This window comes from Aspergillus aculeatus, assembly GCF_001890905.1.
Source record: "Aspergillus aculeatus ATCC 16872 unplaced genomic scaffold ASPACscaffold_17, whole genome shotgun sequence".
In the NCBI taxonomy this organism is placed as follows: domain Eukaryota; kingdom Fungi; phylum Ascomycota; class Eurotiomycetes; order Eurotiales; family Aspergillaceae; genus Aspergillus; species Aspergillus aculeatus.
This window is the reverse complement of record NW_017962992.1, coordinates 538461-563251: the sequence shown is the minus strand read 5'-3', so window position 1 is coordinate 563251 and position 24791 is coordinate 538461. Positions and strand designations below refer to the sequence as shown.

Sequence of the window (24791 nt, the reverse complement as noted above, 5' to 3'; positions counted from 1 at the left end):
CAAACAGCTCTTATGCATGGTGCATCTAATCCTCATTCACGAAAAGGCCGCAAGGGGGCTATGTCTCACTCTCTGCCCAACATTTCTAGATCAAGCCTCCTAGCGGGCTCTGCTTGTATGGAAGTTACACATTTCATTGGCAGTGGATGTCAAATCTGCTTATTCACCCATTACCAAAATCCCGAAATGCAGGACCACGTCACATGTTGTACAGACAGACTGGAACAGGGTAGCCCCAAAACAACACAATCATTGCTCCCGAGGACTACCCTGACGAGTCCATTGCTCAATCAAGCCAACAGCTTCCCCATACAAGTATCGCCCGAACCAGCCAGAACCAGACATGATCAACCCCACAACATCACTGTCCAACTAAAGCACATACCGAAACCACCCATTCTCCCGATCCGTCAGATCCTGGAACCCCAACTTATCCCGCAACCCTTCATCCAGCCCGGCCGCGTCCCTGCGGCGATTCTCCCGCCAGAGCACCACCCACAACGCCCCGGCAGCCGCGATCACAATACAGTAACAGATGACCATCCCCGTCCACAGCTCGGGATAGTGCTGCCCCACGGTCTCGGACTTGATCAGCTGCGGGCCGATGATATTGCCGACGGCATAGGCCACGAACACTGTGGCGGCCATAATGGTCTTCTTGGTGGCGCCGGCGACGTTGCTCGCGCCCAGCGTGATGATCAGACTGACCACCGGGCCGAAGAAGCCCGTCAGCGCGTAGCCGACCACTGGCGTGGCGGGCCGGTACCCCCAGCTGGATTTCCAGATCATGACGCACCCGGCGATGACAGGGAGGCAGCAGGTCACCAGCAACAGGATGCGGGTGTTCGGGAGGATGGTGGGGATGTACCCGACCAGCGGGATGAAGATGATGCAGATGGCGCCCACGGGGAACTGGAACAGGATCGAGGCCAGGGTGTTGTAGCCGAAGGTCGAGACGATCAGGGGGCCGAAGCCCGAGATGGCGCCGTTGATTGTGTAGCTGTGAGATCATTTAGCAGAGAAGCAGGTGAGGGGAAGACGGAGGAAAGCTCACGCAGCAGCCATCATGATAGCAATCAGATACAGCTTCACATCGGTGAATGCCTCCACAATCTGCGACGTCTTGATCGTCTGGCATCGCACGCCTGTCTGGCCGCGTCGCAGGCGTTCCACGGCGACCACCCGCTCCTCGGGCGTCAGAAACCAGGCGGACACCGGGGAGTTGGGGAGAATGCAGCACCAGATCCCGAAGAGAAAGGTGAGGACACCCGCGAAGATGTAGATGTATTGCCACGGCCGGAGCGCGCCCGTGGTGATCTGGCCGAAGGCGTAGTTGAGCGCGCCGCCGATGATGGTGAACCACCCCGTCCCGGAGAACCAGATCGCCTGGCGTAGGGTTTGCTCCTTTTGCGTGTAGTACCCACTGATCACAGTCATGAAGCCGGTGGGGATCACGCTTTCGACGAATCCTACATCATGGTGTCAGGAGCACGGATCAGTTGAACTGGATGAAAAGAGAAAGATACCAAGAAAGAAGCGCTGGACAAATAGACCCCGCCACGACGTGACGCCGGCAGTGGCCGCACAGGTGATGGCCCACAGCATGACAATCGGACCCAAGACATGCTGGATCTTGAACCGCTGCAGCACCAGAGTCATCGGGTACAGACCGGCCATCATGCCGAAGTAGAAGATGGAGGTGGCCCAGCTCAGTCGCGAGGTGTTTTTGGTCGGGGGGGTGGTGCTGTAGTCGACCACCGAGAGAGCCAGGTCGCTGGTCATGCCAAATAACGAGGCACTACCGAGGATAGCCTGTGGTTTGTAGTCAGAATCATATTGCCACAAAGAAGTAGTTAAACCAGACCTTATCCCAGTAAACAAAGCCATAGCCTTTTCAGCCTATCAGTATACCATTCAACTTTCTCAAAATTTCCATGACAGATGTATATCTCACGCACCAACCAACATTGCAGGCATGAAGAACAGATCAATCTTGCGCAAGACCCGTCGCTCCACCGCGGGGTCAATCTCAAACCCCTCTTCGCTATTGACTACCTCCAAAGCTTCATCTTTGTGTCGGTCATGGGCTTCATCGCCCCCAGCTCCGGGGACCTGAATCATCCTTTTCTTTTTTTTCCTTACGAACAAGAGGAATCAACAGTTTTCAAAAGTGCCGGGGATTTATTGTTGGAGTGATGTATAGATAAGATTATCGCTCGTGAATAGGAAAAAATTCTGCCGCCGATTGCGGAGAACCAAACAAGTCAAATCCCGCGCGGTCGGGAAGCGTTCAATTTGGTCTTTGCTGTTTATTTACCCGCGGACTTCATCGCTCCGAAGCTTGTTTTTCTTGAGCATTTCCGTTGGTAACTGAGTTTGGGTGTAGGTTTGGCATAAACTTATATCTCAATGACTCATTGCGTCAAATGCCGATGGGGATAAATGAGATTTTTCGCCGGAGGGACGGTCCTGAGGTGTGTGGGATATGTGCAATCTAGTATCGCCCAATCATGAAGATATATAGTTAGATGTAATTATGCAGGTTAGAGATGCCCGCTCGGAGACTTCGCCGGCACTGCAGATTCCCCACTCCTTCAGTGCGAATTCGACCATAATAGCATATGGCATGACAAAGTTTGCATTGAATTATGCTATTCGTATTCCGGTGAATTGAATAAGCTTACCGTAACGACGGAGATCTGTGCCAGGCACGCAAACCAGTCCACAAATACAGTTTCCATGTTCATCTCAACTTCGGCTACACGAAATTTGGCAACTTCTACGCGCGGAAGTGATGGGGCGAGATGTCTTAATGATGAAAGGAAGAACCGATTAAGGAGGTGAAGGCGAAGGCGCGGCGAGACTTACGGTGGTAGCCTGCCCAGGCAAGGGTGTGCTCCGGATCATACTATATGAGTTTTCGCCTGCCCCATGAAGAATCCAAGCACCGTGGAGCCTTTAATGCTCCGGGGAGGTCTGCGAAGATATTCAATCCCAAAGTCTCCGCTTAACTCGCGTTCACAAACGGAATAATGATCTGAAGCAAGTGAACACCACCCCTACACAGGCCGGACCAAGAACACATTCCGCCTAGGGAGAATATACCCCGGAAGCTATGTCAGGTTGACGGTGATAACTAGATCACCTTTGCCATCCATCACGGCGATGAAGTCTTGAGCGGCCGGAATAGACTGCCGAGACACAACCCCCCGACCAGAGTAAAACACTAAAACACCACTGGATAGCTGGAAAGCCATCAGAATAGCTGATGATAATGCCGGCAGCTGCACCAGCAACCATGAGGGCGCGACATCGCAATCTCAAGGGCATGCGTTAGCTGATTGTACCGGTAGCTATACCTGCAAATGCAGTCCCGAAAATGAGACCAAGAATGCGGAACTGGTCGGGGGGACGCGAGTTCATCATTTTAACACCGCGAATAGCTCCATCATGGAAAGCGATCTAAGGGAGGATATAACCAAGTTGCTCGAGATCAAAGCACGGAAGCACCGTGCCAGCACCAAACACACGGCCCAGGCACAAAAATAGCCATTCCAGGCCGACAAAGAAAATGAGGTCGGTAGAGGTAGCAAAACCGACACGGCAACAATTGGAATCATCCTGCGAGCCTAACTGATGTAAAAGCAAACACGTCGCGATGCATATCTGGTGAGCATACGGAGTACAATGGGAACGGTGCGACTGTGAGGGCGTCAGACTCAATTCCAATGAGAGTCTGATTCCCCAATACCATACTCTTTCGGGGCAGTGGCCGATCGGGTGCACGGCCAGGAACCCAAGCACATGCATGTTTGCTGTATCAACAGCAGCAAGAATGGCGGAAATGCCCAGGCCAGGGATTGTGCGCCCAACGACGGAGATTTGGAATAATTTTGCCATGGCAGTCACCGAAGAGCTAAGAAAAGTCATGCGACGGGCGGTGTTTCGGTCAAATGCGTATGTGTTGCGTGGAGCTCGGCACGGTCGCAGACGAAGCTCAGGAGTTAAGCACTGGGATCAATCTTTGCCCTATTTCGATAGTGGATCATGATCACAGTTTCACATCATAGGCCAGTTTCACACGAGCGGAATTGTTGAGCGATTTGAGACAGGTCGGAAATGATGGGTGTCAGATTTGCCACACATGTTGAGTCCTTAAGTCTTGGGTGCATTGATAGTGCGAATTCCCGCGGAGAGATCACCGCCCTGTCTGACACGACACCGAGGCGGATAGATACGAAAAGAGAGCAAATTAGGAGTAAAGAAATTTTCCACCCTCTTACTCGTACTCAATGAGGATCGAAATGTTCGAACGAAGATCTGCTCCTCATCTGGAGTGTTGGCGGGCGATTTGCTCCTGTCAGTTGTCATGAATGTCAGGAGGAAAGATGCAACGAAGTGGGCCCGTGCTGGGTAGATTGCTGCTGATCGGCTCCAGTTCCAGTTTGCTCAGTACCGACCACATCACCTGACCTTGCCACCGCGATCGACCGAGGAGTAAAACTTACGACCGATTATCAGTTTGTGGCAACGAAGCAAGTCAGAGTCAGTCTGGTCTGGGACGGTGGATATGCAGGTGTGCTAAACAGTCCTCAAGTACGAGTAACGTAGAGTGGCTTAGTGCTAGTACTGTGTATGTGGGCGCGTGGCTCGCCAAATGTCGCCACCCCTCCTCCGCTTGACACCTGTGGGAACGTCTCGGCAGATCTTAGGGTGGCTTGATGCAGGGAGATAAGGGCTAGCCGCATGCCACTCGACGGTCTAGAGCCCTGACCCATGATCCATGAATCGTTGATCACTCTACCGGTGGGGTGGGTTAACCTCCGAGGCTAGCATTGGGTACTGTGCTGTACTGCTGCCAGTCCGCCTAGTCCCACGCTATGGGCAGCACGACATTCGGCGCCGGCTTAGTCTGCCTATTATTGTGCGTGGCCTGCTCCCTGTGAGATCTGCAGGAAGTCATTTCCGAGAGGCTGATGCAGGACCCGACCGAGGATCCCTCCAACGTCGAACAACGTAGGTATCCGCCGCGTGACTTTTTGCCACCAAAAATACTTCTCCGATTCTACACCGACAGAATAGGCGGAATCCAGCCCAGAACAACCCAATAATAGTTTGGTTTTTTTAACCCAATACAACTTTTGTCCAATTATGGTATAATGATACTAGACGAGACTCATGGCCCACCAGGAGGGTCGGCGTCATGATTATTGTCGTGATCGTGGGAGTTGAGCTTGGATATACTCAACGAATCCCATTTAGCCAGAAATTGATCCAAATCCATCTCGGGTTGCCGCAAAGACCCTTGCTGAACCACCGTATGGAAGTGTGGGTAGAAACTGCTGAATCCCCGAGAATCGGTTGCCTTCCAAGCTAGAGTCTCAAAGTCCTCAAAGAGCGCCTCCGTCTCCTCCGGTAAAACAACCTGCATCTGACTGGCGGACAATTGAATCATGCGGAGAATTCCCTTTGCGAGAGGCATCCGACGAGCAAAGGCGCGGGCAATTATACACAATTCGACAAAGGCATTCCTATTCTCCTGGGAGTCGAGAGATTCCATGAGCGTGAAGAGTCCAATGCTCCACCACTGGATCGTCGAGGGTGACATGCGATCAATGCCCCATTTGGCGCGATGAATACCTAATAGATGGGTGATTCGGCGGGCGGATGCGAGGCAGAGTTCTCGGGCATGACTGGCTGTGGCCGGATCTAGAACCAGGTCATTGCTGGCGCGCATAAACCCAAAAATCTGCATCACAGTCGTATGGTATAGCAGATGCAGGCTTAAGGCGTGGGGAACAGTTGCTGTCTCCGCCTGTAAGCATTCCGGCAGATTGGTATACCAGCCCTGGAGCTGTGTAAAGATGGCCGGCACAAATGTCGCAATATCCGACCGGGGGATTCGACGCTCGTAATCATGAAATGCGTGACTGATCGTAATAAGGATGCTAGAAAGATCACACCAGCGGTCGAATACACAGGTATGGTGGCCTGGTACGGATTCCACTTCGCGAGGATACGGGTACCAAATGTCCTCAGGATCGCCGTGTTTCATCGATATGCGTGGGCGCCGTGGGGGGTCAATACTAAGGTGCTTCATCAGGGAAACATTGGCCGTGCTGGCTTGGTCAGTCAAAAGCATAACCAACAGGTGCGAAGTACATACGAAGCCATGCAGAAGACGCCCCAGAGAGTGCGATTCGCCGCATCTTCAAGAATGCGATCAGATTCCGAGTTCGTCGACCTAGGTGGATGTGCAGTTTCATATTCTTGGGCCGCTCGGATGGCTAGATCGAGATACATCCAACCCAATCTATCCTTTCCCATAAGAGTGAGACTGACACGACGCAGCGTTAGGTGGGACGACCAAAGGTGGTACTGGTAAGCACTGACCGGATAAATAGCACGAGGAGGCCGTGAATGGTCGGTAGACTAGCTGACCCTTCCTCTTCCTCTAACAACCGACGCGCCTCTTCATAGAAGTGATCACCTCGAGAAAACATGTCGTTTGGGACGGTAAATACTTCGGCGTAGTCGGAAAGGTACTGTGCCACGCATAAGAATCATGAATGAGCCGTCACCTCAACCAAGCGACGCTATAAGCACAACAGTTAAGATAGGCAACATACACTAGCCTCCGCGAGGATGGCATTTACCAGGAATGGTGTACAGAATTGGCAGTTAAGTCGGCCTGCCTGCATATCCCGGATAAAGGCGTCTTTGTCCAACCAGTCAAAGAACGGATAGGTCCACGTTAACCAGAGCGAGACCAAATGAGATACCAATTCATCGTCGTCGGTGACCCTCGTCCACGGCTTTGCGGGTACTCGATAGACCGGGGTGTCTGCGAGGCGGCGCACATCCAGAATACGGCGGCTGCCACTGCGCGCAGACCGACCAACTTCATCAGCTTCTTCGGATGGGCGAGTAAGTTGGTTTCGAACTTGCTGCAGGCCCGGTGATATTTCAGAACCATCCCCGGATAACTGCTTGTCAAGATACAATTGGAGTTCGTCGAATGAGGCGTTGCTTCGGATGAGATTCAGCACCTGGGCCAGATCTTTACTTTCGCTATCTCGGAGCGTTTCAAGCAGCCGCGTCAGAGTCTCTTCGGCTTGTTCGAGCCGCTCCAGCTTCCGTTTCATGGCGAATTTGCGACGCATATCAGCCATCTCGTCGACATGGCACTCGATGCCGTTGGCCACGCAGTGTTGACATGGTGGATCTCCCCTGCACTGAAGAATAATCAGATTCGCACTCTATCATAGTCATGTCTTCCTTTGATTCACTTACTTTGAGCTTCTTCTGCTTACACGCCGTGCAGGCGGTGGTTTTATGTTTCCGACCCTGAACTACATTGTCGGGACTCTTCGTGTTTTGCGGAAGGCCGGGAGCGGGAGCGAGTGAGCGGGAGGCGGACTGCGGATCGGACATTAATACAGACTGAACCAAGTGAATAATAAGTCAAGACAACAAGCAGGAGGTTGTCCTGGGATGAAAAGCGCACCGGGTGGCAAAATGAGACGGGGCGGGAGGGGAGGGGGAAACGGACCTTGCAGCAATCGTGTTGACGATACTGTTATATAGGTCGGATAAGGAATGAGGCCGAGGGATAGCCTGTAACCGACGCTTCGTCACTGTCGATGTGGAATTATTGCAACGATAATATTATTTTGTGTCCTGCCCATTTCGTTGCTTGGCCCCTGTAATAGAGCAAGGGCACAACCGGAACAAGAACCTTAAAAATCCTCTCCAATCAGAAGAAAGACGTCCGATCATTCTGGAATCTTGGGTTGCAAACTGAATCTCCGCGGGCCTAACCAGCTAGGACTGGTCTGTTCGGGTCGGGGGAGCGACGAGATGGAAGGAAGGCGAAGGAGGAGACAGGACAGACAGGCTAAGAGAGGTGGGGGGGGTTCGTGCCGGGCTGACGGCGGGTTGCTGATGGTTGGCAGAAACTCCCACCCAATCAAGGCCTGGCCCAGAACAAACCTGGACTTTGCATTAGCCTCATTTTGGGGCTAGAAAGAAATAAAGAAAGAAACGGAGAGCCGGAGAGCCCAGAGGAGGAGGAAGGGGTGGGTGAAGAGAGGGGGCCCTTCAGTGTCCTCGGCCGCCACTGGGCTTTTCGGAGCCGGGATATTCTCAGTCTCTGACAAAAGTCACAGTGTTTTAATGTTTGGGAAAGGGGAACTGCCAGGGGCCAAGCGTGCACGGAGGATAATGTTGGGGAGGGGCGGGTCCCAGCAGCCATCATTCAAGCCTTTCGTGATTTGGAAACAATAATCTCTTGGGATTCGGAAGGAATGATTTTGGGATTTTGGGGAACTTGGGTACCTTTCTCACTACCTGATTCAGGTTAGCTTGGTGATCCGGGGGACGAGCCACAGAAAGGTACAATTTTCCACCCAGTCAGGATGCTAGGAACCCCAATCCCAATCATGAACCCATGGAGCCGTGCACCCATGCTTTTCTCCCTCCCATCCCCCAAATTCGGATCGAAACGTGGTGTGGCGTTAAGTTGGTATGGGTTGGTATGGGGGAGAGAGAGGAGCGCGTGAGTGGCTGCGGTGGTTGCGAAAGGGACTCGGGAGAGAATGTTGGAAAGAGTTGAGGTTGGATGGGAGCAGGGACGAACGGATGATAACGTCATAGCGTGGTGTGGAAGTGGACTGAGTCGGCACTCTGTGGTCGATCGCCCTCCGAGTTTGTTCGGGAGACAAACATGGCTACTCTAAACATGGTTGCTTACCTGCCAGTTGACAGTCAGATTTGAAGGTCACCTGATTCCCGTTGCCAGTCAATCCTGCTTGTCCCATGAGGAAAAAAAGGCAAAATGGGTAAGAATGGCAAAAAAAACGAACCCAAAAAAAAAATCACCAAAGCACATTTCCTATCTCTCATCCCATTAACCGGTCGGAACACTTTTCCAGCTTATGCTTATGGCGTAATACTTTTGTCATTGCTGAGCAACGGGCCTCTTCTCCCCCCCCCTATCGGAGGATCAGTCTTTCGCTATTCGAACATATCGAATAGTTCTCCAACCCATATCCACCCACCCATTCCCACTCCTGCATGCTAACATCATAGACCGGCTACCGAAAGCCGGCCCAGACTCATGTCAACCCGTGCGGCACTTTTTCCTAAACACTTTGTCGGTCACTCCCAAGATCTCATACGAGCAATCATTTTTAATTTCACCTCAGTCTGCAGATCCAAAAGGAGGCGAGCAATACGATTTCCACGACACCGAAAGCTGGGTGTCTTACATAGCAGACATGGGACTAGGACCGGAAACAGGCTCGTATCTATCGACCGCAGAGGCGACCGAGCTGTTCCACCAACTGTCGGGGGCCTGAAATGGAGGCCTCTTCGAATCACCTTGGATTCTCCGTACGGGGTTTGCGACACTACTGACGATCTAGAAGACCTAAGACCTCTCTAGTGGGCTTCTGTATCCGCTACCGAGAGAGGACACGTAAGGATTTTTCTCTTCCTGCTCGGTTTCCATCAATGATCATTAGGTTGTGAAGTCAAGCATGCATGGAGATGAGTCTGCATGATGAGGTGATGTATCGCACCGCCTGACGCCAGGCCAGGTGAGATGCTTGCCGTGTGCAATGGTCCAGACCGAGGTGACCATATTCGTGCATCGGGCGAGGCAACTGTCCCCCCATGGTGACCTTTCCAGGTGGCAGATGAACAGAACAAATCAGCAATCATTATCAATCACGACCCTCTGATGTGGACGAACCTCAAAAGGATTCATCGAGTTGAGACACCATGACAGGAAAAAAAATGCCAGTCTAATGTCGGGGTCTTGGCTGGATGGACAACTTTGCCGGTTGGCGGCCCGTAGATCCCAGCCCAAGACGGCAAGAATCCCCCAATTGTCAGCACAGCGATAGAAAGTGGTAGAATCCGGACAAGCGGCCAGGATTTGTATCCATATAGCGCTAGGGACGAATGGTGCCAGACCGCCAAGGGTCAGACCAAGAATGTGAGAGATAAGAGACAGGTGAGACAGGTAAATCATCCCGATCATGGAAAAGAGTACCGGCAGTCAGGTGTTTCGAGATGCGTATGAGCAACGCAACTCAGGTAGGAATCAGAGCAACCCTGTCCCAGGCCGTGAAGGACAAAACCCGCCACTGGAGAGACCACGGATGCGTAAAATGACTAAGATGGTCATGGTTGACAGTCCGCTCGGCATCAAACTCCCGAATATGATGCAACTGTTTGCAAACATCCAGGATCCCCGAATGCCAATTGGCAAGCAAGCAAAAGTCCCGTCGCAAAAACTGGACGAAGTGCTTGCTTGTCAAGTGCAAGCGACATGAATGGCTGCAAGTTTGGGCCGAGAATAACTGATAGACCACGACCTGCTGGAAGTAGTAAGTATGATTGAATCATGTGAAGCGAAAACTCAGTTGGCCAGACCAACTCCCAGCACTCGGAAGTTTGCACGCTCTCTTTCTCTCTCTCTCTCTTTCTGCCTGTCTCTGTCTGTATCTGTCTGTGCGCGTGTGTCCCACCTGCTTCATTCTATCCATCTGTGCCCTCTTCTACCCCCTCGACCCTACCTGTTTGCTATACCGGGGTCTTATTATTGTTGTGCGGTTTGCATGCCCCGTTGCGGGCCCGCCAATCCATGTCACCAATCTGGCCGGGGAGAGGAGTCTCTTTCCACCACCAAAACTCTCAGCTGCACGAGGTATCAACAGTCGACAGGGTTAACGGGTCACACCTCCCTTGATGTCTTTTTCTTTTTTTTTTTTCTTTTTTTTCTTTCTTTTGACATGATTTGGTTTGAGTGATTGACGCAAGGGTTGCCTCACGGGATGGATCTTCATTTATCCTTCCCTGTCCGTGTGTGCTGAAGTGAACAGCTTGAAGGCAACTCCCGTCATCCGGCAACTAGAGCCTGAGGCATGGGCTGGGACCGGGGAGGAAGCGAGCCACACCGACCGTCCACCCGCTTCTCACCCACGTCGGCGGCCTGGTCAACCGTGGATAACAACTTGTCAACCACATTGTGTCTATCCCAGCAACACATGATACTTCCGACAGTGGTTGTTGTGAAAGCCTTCCGAAAAGTCTCAAAGCCACCGCACACCATGCAAGAATGCCATTGAACGCATCAAATATACATCCCACCGGTAATAAACGCCAAAGTCGTCGAATGTTCTCGCGTAATGGAAGAGTCTCCTGTCTTCCCAGCCCGTCGCCCGACAGACATTCACCCTCACCACCGGTCGTCGTATATCGCGAAGCGCCTCACAACCACGAGAATGGCACAATCCGTAAATCACTGGAACCCTCAAGGCGCAAAGCTTCGATGCCGTCATGTAAAACCATGCCCCTGATGATTTCAGACTACCAGAACCGATGCCTATCCGCCCGGACCGTTCTCTCCTGTTACATTAGGAGATGAGAGCCATGAGAGAGCCACGAGACGATGATGTTGTCCGCAACGAGTCACACATGTTTCTTTTAAGTAAACAGTCGTGTTATTGAACAAGAGACCTAATGGTCATCTGCAGAGGGGTCATGGTAAAGCCCCATCTCGGGGCACTGAAGCTGCACCCCGGACTACCCAGTGCGGAGGAACGAAGATTGTGAGCAAGGACAACACATGCACGCCCCAGGTTTGACTGCTTCCGCGGTTAGAGCATGATCGACAAAGGAATAGACGGTAGGAATCGCTCATGAGAATTTATTGTCGCATACTGCTCCTGTGCATTGGCGTGCTGATCAGCGGAACGACACAGAACAAGGAAACCCCTCCGGCGACTACGAATATACGCCGGGACTGCAAGATGAGACGGCATTGTACAGTGCATGAACGCAAAACGAAGACGAGCCGAGGCCTCGAGGAGAATTGGAAGTTCGGTTGGCCGGTCACTGGTCTGGTTCATGTTCTCTGGACTATGCGATAAGTTGATGGGGTTTCGACTGCACATATGAGTAAACAAAACCAACTCGGTTTGCATTATTTTTCAAAGAGGTAGGATTCGCGTCGAACAGAAGGGTCCTGGTAGAGTGTGCTATGCACCTCAGTGTGGCGCAGGAACCATGGTGCAGGCCCAAGACACAGTCATTTCGCATACGGTTGTTGACATCCCTCGCTCAGGTGAAAGGAAAGATAAAAGAATTTCCACGGAGAAGGGAACCGGGAGGTGAAGAGAAGAAGAAGGAAGGCAGTGGCGAAAACCACCCAACCATGCAGCTACACAATGACCCGGTCGCCGTTTCCGACTGATCATCGGAGACACAAGTGTTCAGTAGAGTCCCTCCTCAAAGACCTGCCAAGTGCGATCGGTCCTCACGAAATCAACGAAGATCTTCTGTTATGGTGGACAGACTGGGGCCGCACTGGGAAGGGAGCTGGGCGGCCTCGGGAATATATCTTAAGTTCTAACTGGAAAGGGGGAATGTTCAAGAAGCGCGTCTGGCCACCGTGTGGGCACGATAGGCGAACCAGCGGCATTCGTCGCGCGGGAAAACGGACAATGACGGCCAGATGGGCCTGAAAGTATCCCAGGAGAGAACGCCACCATTCGGAACTATCTTGCCCGCCCTCATCATTGGTGGCCACGATCCCTGACGTCACCAGTGTCTAGCATGGGACGGTACCTGTGTAGGTAATGAGGTACTTTTGTTGTCCGAGTGCAGCTTGAAGATTACACAATAGACGCTAAGCTAAGTGGCTTCCACACAGTAGCTTGGGGTGGTTAGGTGGATTGTCACTAGGTACCTACCCTAAAGTACTGGACTGCACTGTCTCAACCCTAATGAAGGATAAGGGAATTTTCTTCCGGGTGTGGGGATACTCAAAGGAGCAAGGAGCCTTTCTGCCTCAGGCTGCGAACCCGAACTCTCTCTTTCCTAGTCCCGTAAAAGGCGGCATTCAAGCACGCCCACTTCGGCCCGAGATTTTGCCGTCGGAGTTTTCTAAATCTTCCAACTGAGCCCGCCTCACCGCCCGCAGAAGAGCTACTCGTAGGTTACTGCCCGCCCGTTCAGTTTGCAAATAACTGTTCGTCTACATGGAGACTCGAATCAAGTGTGCGAAAGACGTCGAGACGGATCGGATCCATGGTGCACCTGCTCAGTGATGCATGGGTGTGTACCATTCCGCGTGCGCCCTGCTGCCGTAAGATTCACTGATGTGTTGCATTGAGAGTACGAGTGCAGCTTTCAATACTTCGGCTACTTCTTTCCTATGTTCTCCTACATTCCTGGCTCACCCGAGGAATCAAAGAAAGTCGCTGGTATTTCCGTTCTATCCGTAGGGTAATACGATGCGAAGACGATCATCCACTTGATCTTGCACTGGTCAGAGAGTCCCCAGAATTCTTCTCGGCGGCACACGCGACCGGCCCGAGGCCTAGACCCGTGGATGCAGCTTCACCATCAGTGGCTTTTTCTCCCACAGCGAGAACACCTTCTGCTTATCCCAATCCACCGACTCTGGCGCTAATGACAAGTCGAAATGGTACAGCACCTTCGCCAAAATAATCCGCATCTCGTGATAAGCCAAACTAATTCGGATGTCAGCTATCGTGCTACAGGCACTGCAGGGTATTCCACAAGCTAGCGACAATACGTACTTCTTGCCCAAACAGTTGCGTGGTCCATAGGAGAATGGTTGGAAGGCGGCCTTATTGTCGTTGGCGAATTCCGGATCATCAGTCCATCGTTCCGGAATGAACTCGTTCGGTCGCCTGAAGTTTTCCGAGCTACGGTATGTCGCCCAGTGGTGCACGGAGAGTGAAATCTGCAGCCCGGTAAGCTTGTGCTCATATAGACAAGGAGCTGGATGGGGTCACTTGCGTTTCCTGGGATGAATTCTCCACACACCGTCATCCCTCCCTCTGGCACCCGACGAGCGGCGCCAACAGGCACGGGTGGATAAACCCGCAATCCCTCCTCGATGCATGCGTTCAGATACTTCAGGTGCGCGAGGCGAGTCATCTCGATTTCTTCGTCTTTGAATGCCTCCCGAATCTCCTGCGTGATCTTCCGCATCTTCTCTGGGTGCCTCAGTAACTGATATGTGAGGCCGCTTAGCGCGGTGGCGGTCGTCTCAGTCCCAGCCACCATGAAGAGTTGAGAGTTGGAGTACATCTCGTCGCGACTGAGCTGCAGGGACTCCTTCTGCTCCATCACGAGTCCCCAGATATCCGGCTTGTCGAGGGTTTGATTGACTCGCCAATCAACCCGTGCTTTGCAGGCTTTGTAGTGCGCCCGGGCCTTTTCCCGCAGGGAGCGAGGGACAACAAGAGCCATAATCGCAGTGAGCCAGGAGTAGTAACGGCTCACGCGCAGGAGGCAGAGCACCTTCACACTGGCAAAAATCCCGTTCACCCACTCCATATACCCTGTGCCTTTGAGCAGGTTCAACGGATCTCCAAAGGTCAGATCTCCCATGATATCGAAGGTGGTCAGATTATACATGCGGACCATCTCAACATTGGCCTCCGGGCTTTCCCGGGCGCTCTCCTGCAGCTGGTCGACAAGCATATCCGCGTACTGTGCGATCAGGGGCTGTTGCTCTCGGAGCGCTTTGTCCGAAAACGCATGGGAGAAATTCCGCCTGAAGCGCGAGTGATCGTGCGCATTGGCACGGATGATATCCGGCGCACCATTAGGGGTCGGTCCGTAAAAGCGGCGGTCCTTTTCGGTGCTTCTTCTACCGCCACTAGCATGACCATAAATGTCCCGCCAGGCCTGCGCCGAAGTGAAGCTCAGCTCATCTGGAGAGAAACGGACAGCGTCACCGTAGGTACGGTGCAGGCTCTGCAACCAGAGCACATGGTCACCCTTCGCAGTGTGGTATGCGGAAAGTAAGTAGGTGACCGCAGCCAATTTCGGCCCCGGAAACCTTCTCAGAGGGTTGAACAGGAGTTCGTAGCAGCCGTTCATCACCCCCGCCAGGAGGATCTAGATCGAACCATACAGCATCAGTAATCCATCGCAAAAGCCATCGTCAACGATCGTTACCCACCACTCCGATGGCAAGCAGAAGATGATGATGCTCATAAACAACATGTTGCAGGACGTAAGCAGCCATTGTTACCCAAGGTCTCGGTCGTCAGAAAAGCAGTCTATTTCCAATGCGTCCACACATTCAGGTGGCGCTAGCTTTCACATCAAATACCAGACTACAACATGTTGCGCAGATACACTGAAAATGGACTGATATTTATAAGGCGCCCGTGCATTCACTCTCCCCACCACTACAAATCGCAGCCGGAACACAAATGCCTATCAATGCCGGCATAACGCTCGCTTATGCCACGAAACTCTTGAATTAGCCATTCATCTCCCTGGCCGAGTACCTTGTCGCAACGCTCCATTTCCATCGCAAGCGACCGTCAACTGCCCACCAACAAGATGTAGATGGGCACCTTTGTGCCGAAAGCCATTTCACAACAGGGATGTGCTACCATAAAGGACTTCAAATGACGCATTCTATTTGATGCCTTGATGCTCGTTGACGAGAGCTCTGCAGCAATAGTTCCCTTGCCGAGCGGGGAAGTTGATGAAGTGTGGAGGTGCAAAAGAGGGGAACCCTGGTTAGTGCAGACGACAGTCGTCGAAGCTAGGCCCACCTCACCCAGTGGTGTCTTCACGACTGAATTATACGTCCAGCTTTAAAATCAATATCCTTCGGAAATTCCTTCAGGTTGAATGTCAGCAACCTCTCCACCATCTAGATGCAACCTGCGGCGGAAACTCTATCTACCTGCCTACTCATTGACAAGCGCGAAGGATCCGCGGCTGAGGGGATCATAGATTCTTCCATTATGTCAGGACTAGGCTGGGCATGGATGGTGTGACACAAAGGGCTTCCACTCAAGGTGTCGTGCATTGGTCTGTGCCAATTATCCTGGTTTGTGCACGGATACTAGTTGGCTTGCAGCCTTCATGGCTCACGCCGTCCGTTCCTTGATCATGACCATCCAGGTGTGCATTACCGGAACTTGTGTTCTGGCCATCATTCTCTGCGCCATTTCTGCAGCGTGTCGTCATGAGGATGCCGAGCAAAATCTCCGCCCTCGACCAATCGTGTCATTTTTCAGGCTCGTGAGCTTCGCGAGCGTTGGCAGAAGTCGAGAAAACTCTCCGCGTCAGAGCCTGATTGACCGTCTCCACGAATGATGGGAGTTCAACGATCATGGCGCTCAAGCAGCATTGGTTACAGAGGTCGCATTCGCTAAAAACACGCTACGCTCTCTTCTATGGGTATCATTCATACGGCTCCCTCTGGGGTTGGTGAGCTTTGTCAGGCTTGCCTGGGGCCATGAATCGAGGTAAAGTACTCTCCCCCGAGTCGCAGAATCGGCCTTCTTTCATACCGAAACAACGCATCATTGAGCATTAGACGGCTAAGGCGAAGAGTTGTGGCCGGCCGCCTGGATGCCTCTTGGGTCAACTGGACCCACCAAGAACGCAGGTCAACCGACGACAGGCACCAGACATGTAGATTCGCTAGCCACGAAGTATAAAAGGCCGCAAACATGGAGCTGGTCACTGGCTTGCCTGATTCCTTTGGTCGAACTTTTACCTTTTTGTCTGCTTTACCTGTCGGAACCATGCCGATCTTATCACGTTCCTTTCATCCTGTCTCTCTTCTCTTTCGGTCGGCAATGGACAGGTTCATGGCTGGATAAGCCGTTTTGAAAACCTCCCCGTCAAGCCCGACTGTTATGCGGAGCTGCAAGCGTTCCTTTCGGTCTGGTCCGGGTATTATGGAGAGTTTAAGCGACATCACAGGTGACCCATTACCAGCTTGCTCACAGACGGTATACGAGCAATTCGAATCAATTGCTCGTCGGCAACATGGTCGACCAGCTCTCATTGAGATCGGCAAAGTAAAAGGCCACGAACCTCCGCCGCAAGGATCGAGTCTTCGCCAAGGGACGTACAAGGAACTGCTGCGTGCTGTATCAAGTTTTGTGCCCTGGTTTGAAAGCCACGGCATGGAATCGGGCTCAATCCTCTTCGTCCTCTGCCGCAATCTGGCAGAATACATTATTGCCACGCTGGCAGCGTATGCTGCGGATTGGATTCATGTATCTATCAATTCACACGAACTATTCAGCAGAGATGATGTGCAGTATAGTATCGACACGGTTGTCAAGCATTTAAATCCTGTCTTTATCAATATTGCGGCTCAGGATTGCCTTGCTTCTCCAAATTTCAACGGCTCAGATGGCCGGCCTCAACAACTCAACAATCAAAGTGTCATTTCTCGATGATTACGTCGTATGGCTCTTCTTCAATCAGATGCCTACTCTTCAAAGCAAAGTAAAAAAGATAGAGAAAAACAAAGCGAGATCCATGCTCTTCACCAGCGAAACAGCATCCCGCCCTAAGGACTGTCCCTTAAGGATGACGGCATACATTCACGTCTTGATCAATTCACTCGGTAGAGAGTCTTCTTCAAGACCTGGGCGGACACTAGGCTTGGGATACATTATCGAAGGTGACAGCTTGAAGGTATATCGCGACAACTGCGTAGAGAAGGAGTAACATGTGCTCCGCATTATCCACCCTATACGGTCCATATCGTTCCACAATAAGCAACGCGTCTTCATCCACGGTGCCATCACGAAGGTAAGCGGCATAGGGTTCGGTCGGCTTGGCGAATGAGAGCCAGGCTTCATCACCATCCTCGCATATCAGGCATTTACTAATCAGATAAGCTTTGGTTAGTGACATGATCCATCCATGAAAGCTAACTGACTTACTATCCGGAGTAAGCTTCTTCCCAAGGCTGGCTGTTCATAATCCATCCCACCAACTCTGCAGCTTCTTGCATAGTAACTTTATCACCGATCTTTGATCGCCGAGCCTTCTTGACTTCAATTATGCCACGGATAGCTTCAGTACTTCGGACCCAAAGAGCCCCGTCGGTCAGGGCTGTAAATGTTGCGTGTTGGAAATTGGCGATGAACGGGACGCGGACCATGGTGAACTCGCATTGTGATGATCGTACAAGGCTAGCGGCGGCATCGAGAAAGAGGATAAGTGCGGCGTTAACTATCGACTCATCTCCTGTGGGGTCCTCGTCATCTCCAGGAAGGCCGGTTTCGGTGGGGGGGCGAGCTGCCTCTTTCTATAATGTTAGTCACAGTGACAAGCTTGGATCTTAAATGATTCTCACCTTCCGCTCTCCTCTTCAGGGGGGGTGAGAGACCTCGACGCGCAGGAAGACGGACTGGAACCACACGCGTATCGTCTTCCTTGCGAGAGAAAGCCACGCACTTGGCGTGAAATCTCAACACTGGCATCCAAGACCCTGCCCATTGTGGGTCACCTTCTTGCAGATCGGGGACAAGATGCAGATGCTTGAGCAATGCAAGATATTTTTCCACTTCCTGTGACCCGTTCACGAGATTGACGGCTTGCTCCAGAGCGCCTCCCAGCTTGTAGCGAGTCATGTTTGCTAACGACTCTCCGGGTTCCACAGCAGCCTTCCATACGGAACGAAAGAGAACGAACTGTTTTTTCAGGGCCTTAGATCCTGATCTCATCTTTATGAGATCGTGTAAACTCTTCCCACTCAGCTTGCTGGTTCGGAGGATGCTAAGCAAGTCGTCTTTATTTGCTGCAATGGAGAAGCTCCCCGTAAAAGAATCAGCGTATGTAATTTTCTTGAACTTCTCTTTCTCCGGCTTCTCTTCCTCAGACTTCTCGTGCTTCGCCTTCTTGGACTTCGGAATGAAGCGCGACATGGCTGCAGTGCCGCACTTGACAAGAGATTTGGAAAACGAGGAAGAACTTGGAGGAAGGCGATACTCAGGACTGGAGGTGAAGATCAACAGTAGCTTGAGGAGAGTTGAGAAAGAGAGAGAGAGCAGGCCCGCCAGGGTCAGAGTAACACTGGCTAGCTCGCGTCGCGTTCAAGTGATGTGATGTTGCATGAGCCTCGAGGTGAGAGATAAGTAATGACTTCAGGTCCGACAGTAGTTGCAGATGTATTATCTCCAAATTGCGACTCCGAGCGAATCAAGCTGTACACCCACCGTCTGTTATTCAGGATGAAACCTCACCGTGTCCGTGGAAGGTGAGATTTGGGCTCATGAAGTTGACAGTTATGATATCAGGAACAGACAATTTGCATCGAGAGAGGTACGCGCAAGGTCTATCGCAATTGCGCGTTTGTCGTTAGAATCCAGCACTCGAATCTTATGGACGTTGGAAAATAGCATTTGCTCTACCTCGCAACTACCTTCTCGAAAGTACAGCACCAGGAAGACTATGACTGTGTTCGAAATGAAGGAATTTGAAAAGCAGCCCACAGCACCCGTATTCGAGGAAGCACCTGCACGCTCCTCCCATAAGACATCGAAGCGCTACATGAGTTATACCTAACTTGTCATCATCCACTTCCAGGCTAGGCTCCTGGGATGTGAGCGCTAAGCTACTGGCATATTTACTTGTGCAGTGGAGTGAAGAGCTCTGGGTGAGAATCATGTGACAGCAGGGTGAGTCAAAACCAAAAGCCCGGCCGCTGACATCAGGGTTATAACACACCCGGTTCACCTTTCTCACAACTCACAAGAAGCCAGACTCTTTCCTCTCTTTATAAAACACATCTAGTTCAACATCCTCGCACTCTGTTGTCTAACTTTCGCAAGACCCTGTCTGCCTTATCTGACTCGCTGTGACGAGATAACTCGGAGATCTATCACGCCTTCTTCATAGCTCTAATTTCAGTTGAGTTTTCTTCATGGCTTCCTTCTTGCGTCGAACCTTCTCGCGCCTCACTCTCTCGCGTGCTCGTGCCAAGCACTCTGGCGTACAGGGAGATTCTAAGGAAGCCGCTGACTCGGATTGGGTTCTTCTACTGCTCTGGAAAGTCTACAGGAGAGCCGAGGATGCCGCCTCAGACTCGTTCACACGGGACGAAATGAGTCTTTGGAATATCGAAATAACAAGCTTCGATCCTCTCGATTCCAGGTCACCCGACACAACCTCAAGCCTCAATCCTGCTGCCTACTTCGTCCCGCTTCCCGTGGATTTCCATGACAAACACCCAAGAATCGTTGACAAGGAGACCGAAGACGGCCTAAACTTACATCGAACCTGCCTTGCACCTAACTACTCCCCTGCCGGCAATGGAGAACTACTGAGCCCAGAAGGACGCTCGGCAATTCTGGCGTGTCGATTCCGGGATGAGATGAGCATTAGGCGCAAGAACCTCGACCCGGAGTACGGGGACAGCACATTGCGTACGGTAACGAAATGGCGTTCACACACGTGAGTCCCTCATAAATTGCGCGCAAAGACTCAGGATTTCATCAAAGAAACTAATGCATACAGGTAGCGACTTTCACATCGATGGATTTCCAAACGCGGAGGTTCGGTCGGGAAGCGGGCTATACCAAGCCTACGACATATTCGTCCATTCGAAGCACCCCCACGTGAAGCTCATCATGAGCAGTGCGGTTGGTCCCGAAAAAGAACAGGATCTGCTCCGGTCTGAGCTGTTAATCATATTGGCGGTCATGCACTCGCGTTTGCGGGTCGAGTCCATGTTGGAACACGTCGTTATGCCAGTACGATTTTTCCCTTTCATCTTCCTTCTTTAAACTTACCATTCTGTTTCCTTTGATCAATCCCTTCTTCCAGTCTTGCTGACACGTTTGACCTTTTTCTTAAGGTAATGGTATTCTCGTTCATGCCCCCCTCCCACGTGCGCGTCCTTATGGCAATCTTCGACGGCCAAAAGATCAGGATCTCTATGTCTGGTCTGATACCTTGCTCCGCAACGTCCCAGGATGTCTACGACACGCTCGTGCGCTATCTTGCCGGTGGCACCAACCCCAACGTCGATACAAAGAAGTTCCCGGTCACCCCGGATGAGAGACATCATATGGAGGAATTGTAGTTTCTGGTTTCAGGCAACTGAATCGGTGGTTTCTGGAGATGAGAATCGATGGTGTGGAGCATGAGATATTCTGCGTTCTGGAGTTGCAAGTGAAATGCTTGATTGGTTTTTTTTTTTTTTTTCTAGTCACCGGAAGTTCAGCTTCCTTCATAATAACTCTTGCCGGACCTTTCGGTTTCGTGATTCCGATGCCCTCGCTCTGTCGGTGTTTGACTTTCAGATCCAAATAGTCGGGTATCATTTAACATGAGGATCGTTTTAAACCGCTCACACTATCCTTCTGTGTCACCTCGCCCTTCCCAGGCGGCAAATGACTCCAAGGCCTCGGGACCTGGGTTCCGTGCCTAGGGTATGAACGCCGACGGTGGCGGATTTGGCTACGGGCTAGGAGGCATGGCTATTCGAAGGGCAATCTAGTGTGAATCCCTTAGGTTTGACAGGAAAATACGCTCCGAAGCAGACTTGGAATACTGAAAATAGAAATGTCATTGCTCATAAAAATCCACATACACCTTTCCTCACTCCCAGAGTGAATTTCATCATCAGTGTCTGAAGGGTCTGAGAATTCATGTACAGTACGCCGCAGGTCGGCTCAATGTCCCATCGGAACCGGTCTATCCGCACTCTTCAACCTCTCCTCAATGATATCCTTCCGCTCCTTCCGCAATTGCCTCGCATACTTGACGCCGAAGCCATGCTCGAAGACCTCCTGGACCTCCTCTAGCACCAGCCCAGAGACCTCGGGGTAGAAGAAGTAGATCCAGACGTAGGCAATTCCGCAGATAGCCGCGTAGAAACCGAAGGCGCCGGAGGGGGTCATCGCCTTGGCCATGGAGAGGAAGGTGCTGGAGACGATCACGTTGCTACCCCAGTTGGAGCAGGTCATCCACATCGTGCCCATGGCACGGACCTCGAGGGCGAAGAAGTCGGTGCTCATCCACGCAGTGTTACCCACGGAGACGCCGTAGAAGATGACAAACCAGATGATGAAGACGAGCACGACGATCGCTGCGGGGCCTACCCCGCTGCCGATGGGCTGCATGGTGTCCATGTCAAGGGGAATGAAGTGGAAGGCGACGGCTACAGCCACGAGACCGACTGACATGCCCCAGACCGTGGAGAGGAGGAGTCGCCGGCGGCCCATCGTGTCGACAACAAACATATTCACTCCCGTCATGATGAAGTTGGTGCCGGCGACGACGAGTCCAACGGCGGTGGAGTTGTCAAAGCCAACCAGTGCAAAGAGGGTGGACGAGTAGTACATGAGTGCGTTGAAGCCGGACATCTGCGAGATCACCATCAGTCCGCAGGCGCTGATCAGCGCGCGCAGGTTGCGCGGGACCGTGTGCAGCTGCACGATCTTGGACCATCCGCTGCCGGTCTCAGCGAGCTCGCGCGCTTCGTCGCAGGCAATGCGGATGGAGTCTACTTGGGCATCAATCTGGGCTTCCGCAGCGGAGGTGCCGTAGACGCGGCGGAGGACCGCGCGCGACTCCTCAAATCGTCCGTGGTAGACCAGGTGACGGGGCGATTCGGGGCAGAACGGCATGAGCACAGCGAGGATGATGGCGGGCACGGCACCCAGGCCCACCATGTATCGCCAACCATGGTTGACATTGTTAAAGGCCGCACCCACGGCGTACGAGATCACTTGCCCACCGGTGATGGACATGTTGTTGAGTCCGATAAGGCGACCGCGGGCGCGCGCCGGTGCGATTTCTGCGATGTAGAGTGGGACTACCATCGCGGCGGACCCCACGCCCAGGCCAACCACTACCCGTCCCACCGCCATCTGTGCAATCGTGTACGCAGCGGCTTGTAGGACTGAGCCTACGACGAATAGAACGCAGCCGAGATAGATGGCCATTTTGCGGCCCCACTATGGGCTGTTAGCGCTGACAAACTCTTGCGTTTAGAGAACGGCAACACCTACGCGGTCAGCAGTATTTCCTGCAAAGATGGCGCCAATGAACGCTCCGCCTGAGCAGAGTGACGTGATCATCTCTTGCTCGGAGCTGGTAGTAGGCCGACCGTTCAGGTCATCGTGAAGAACGACAAGTACCCCGGAGATGATACCAGTGTCGTAGCCGAAGAGCATACCAGCAATTGAAGCCGTGAATGCCACGAGCCACACAAACCAGGTGATTGGGATGTCGGCGACACTGGTTGCAAGCCCATTGGGATCTGACCCTGGAGTGGATGCTGCAACCTCGATGTGCTTGGTGTCGAGCTTGGCATCGAGACTGTCCTTCGCGGTAGAATCCGCTTTGGTGCTGTAGGTGTCACTGTCTCGAGACATGATGGCAACTCGGCCAGGAAAACGGAGAAGAGGGATTTGGAGGAATCGAAAAATAAAGGCTATGGATCTAGAGAGAAGACCTTGATTCTCTTCCCCCATGGAGTTCTGCAGTGGGTATTTATACCCCAGACTGTGAAGTCATTGGGGAACGGGCGCTATCGCCGTAATCGGCAGGCCGAGTCGATCTTGGCCCCAGTTCAATAGCCGTAAATGCGGGGGAATTGCACCTGTCTGGGGAATCACTGCCACTAACTTGGCTAACACCACCCATTGGGCAAGGATCAGCGCTCAGCTGCAGCTGCAGTTGGTCAGTTACTGCATTGGCAACGTCTCATCAGACTAGCCATCCCCGCATTACGGCTATCGCTGTCGGAGTCTTGTTATCCTGCCCCCTATATGGGGCCCGCTCAGTCGACGAGGCAATGACCTCATCGCTCCAATCCCTTCGCCGATCGAGATTCAACGGGTGCCAGCAATGTTGATTCAATGAAATCCTCGCTATCTCTGCAAACTGGGGTGCCGTAGAGTGCTCCTGACAGCGTGCAGGGCAGATTGCGTTACATCGGGGGTTCTAGGCCTTGGCCGGCCCGGTCGAGTTCATTCCGCCGCTCGGAATGTGTCCGAACTCAGTGCATGCCTGGCTTTCCACATTGTGCAAATTTGGACGAGAGGACATCTGTAATAAGATATAGAGGTTTATCCTGCGTTATCTCAAGGGCCCCTTGTCGCGCACTGCTTCGTGTTCCGGTAGCGCGCTTGGCAGTTATCGACGGGGTCCTCTAGTCGATTTGGGCTGAACTTTAGGTTTCGTCGACTTTCAGAGTGCCTGGTTTCAAGTGCGGACGTAGGGGGCCCCACTTAATCATCTTGCAAACTTGCAAATGGTAAGAGTCTCCCGAATTATGTTCCTTTCCGACCTCCACCCAACGACAACTTGTTCTACGCGGGAAAAGGTATTCGAGCCAGCCGACCATTGCAAAAAGAACTCCTCGCTGCAGACATCCTGTTTTCTCCTGACCTGCTGCACAATCTCTTGCACATCGGCAGTATTGCGATAACCAATCGACTACAAATTTCCAAAGCCTGAGTTCGCATGCTGGGAATTTGCCCGCCTGGCAGTTTCCACGATATATATTCTGACAGCGGAAAGAATGAAGGTATTCAGAGTGGAGGGAAAGTGGTTCCGACTAAAGTATAGCACAGAAAACAAGTAAGATTCCTTGGATGACGGAAGGGAGGAAGGATCCTATCATCCAGGAATCAAAAGATGTCGTGAGGTTGTATAAGAACAATGACAAGATCAAGCGAGAACTGACGTAATGTGCATCCGTCCCAAACGGGCAAGGCGGGGGAAAAGACCTGGCTCGGCCTCAGGCCACAATAAGTTTAGGCTGTAAGGTGGTGGTTGCCTCAGGCGGCCAAATATCCCCTCACGGGCGCTTTCCTTCTCAACTCTTTCCACCCTCGGTGAATGTTGACAACAAACAACAATTTCCGCTTTTTGCCCCAACATAAATCTAGTCTTCAGCTTCCTATCCACGTGCACAGATTCATGGTTGAATTGGCCACTATGGTTACCAAGCCGGA

General features: G+C 52.2%; 6 protein-coding genes across 6 annotated transcripts; 1 reads left to right on the top strand and 5 right to left on the bottom strand.

The window, feature by feature from the left end:
* Positions 1-87: 87 nt before the first annotated feature.
* On the bottom strand, positions 88-2305 carry ASPACDRAFT_81527 (putative MFS transporter). Its single transcript, XM_020205891.1, has 5 exons — positions 1959-2305; positions 1865-1890; positions 1527-1812; positions 1055-1469; positions 88-1000 (listed from the first exon to the last, which is right to left on the bottom strand). Exons 1-5 carry the CDS (start codon positions 2119-2121, stop codon positions 373-375), a joined length of 1518 nt encoding a protein of 505 aa, XP_020052608.1. The 5' UTR covers positions 2122-2305; the 3' UTR covers positions 88-372.
* Positions 2306-5176: 2871 nt separating this feature from the next.
* Positions 5177-7434, bottom strand: ASPACDRAFT_34704 (uncharacterized protein; the record flags this gene model as incomplete). The annotated part of the gene is made up of 5 exons (XM_020200065.1): positions 5177-6119; positions 6167-6337; positions 6394-6545; positions 6630-7235; positions 7294-7434. The coding sequence occupies 5 exons, from the start codon at positions 7432-7434 to the stop codon at positions 5177-5179; spliced, it is 2013 nt and encodes a 670-aa protein (XP_020052607.1).
* A 5956-nt stretch (positions 7435-13390) lies between these two features.
* Positions 13391-14928, bottom strand: ASPACDRAFT_34731 (cytochrome P450; the record flags this gene model as incomplete). The annotated part of the gene is made up of 3 exons (XM_020200066.1): positions 13391-13544; positions 13614-13780; positions 13813-14928. 3 exons carry the CDS (start codon positions 14926-14928, stop codon positions 13391-13393), a joined length of 1437 nt encoding a protein of 478 aa, XP_020052606.1.
* A 2541-nt stretch (positions 14929-17469) lies between these two features.
* On the bottom strand, positions 17470-18746 carry ASPACDRAFT_1859515 (uncharacterized protein; the record flags this gene model as incomplete). The annotated part of the gene is made up of 3 exons (XM_020197675.1): positions 17470-17701; positions 17760-18123; positions 18176-18746. The coding sequence occupies 3 exons, from the start codon at positions 18744-18746 to the stop codon at positions 17470-17472; spliced, it is 1167 nt and encodes a 388-aa protein (XP_020052605.1).
* A 1349-nt stretch (positions 18747-20095) lies between these two features.
* On the top strand, positions 20096-21103 carry ASPACDRAFT_81512 (uncharacterized protein). Its single transcript, XM_020205890.1, has 3 exons — positions 20096-20274; positions 20342-20573; positions 20678-21103. The coding sequence occupies exons 1-3, from the start codon at positions 20195-20197 to the stop codon at positions 20903-20905; spliced, it is 540 nt and encodes a 179-aa protein (XP_020052604.1). The 5' UTR covers positions 20096-20194; the 3' UTR covers positions 20906-21103.
* A 394-nt stretch (positions 21104-21497) lies between these two features.
* Positions 21498-23204, bottom strand: ASPACDRAFT_1859513 (uncharacterized protein; the record flags this gene model as incomplete). The annotated part of the gene is made up of 2 exons (XM_020197674.1): positions 21498-22784; positions 22839-23204. The coding sequence occupies 2 exons, from the start codon at positions 23202-23204 to the stop codon at positions 21498-21500; spliced, it is 1653 nt and encodes a 550-aa protein (XP_020052603.1).
* Positions 23205-24791: the final 1587 nt, after the last annotated feature.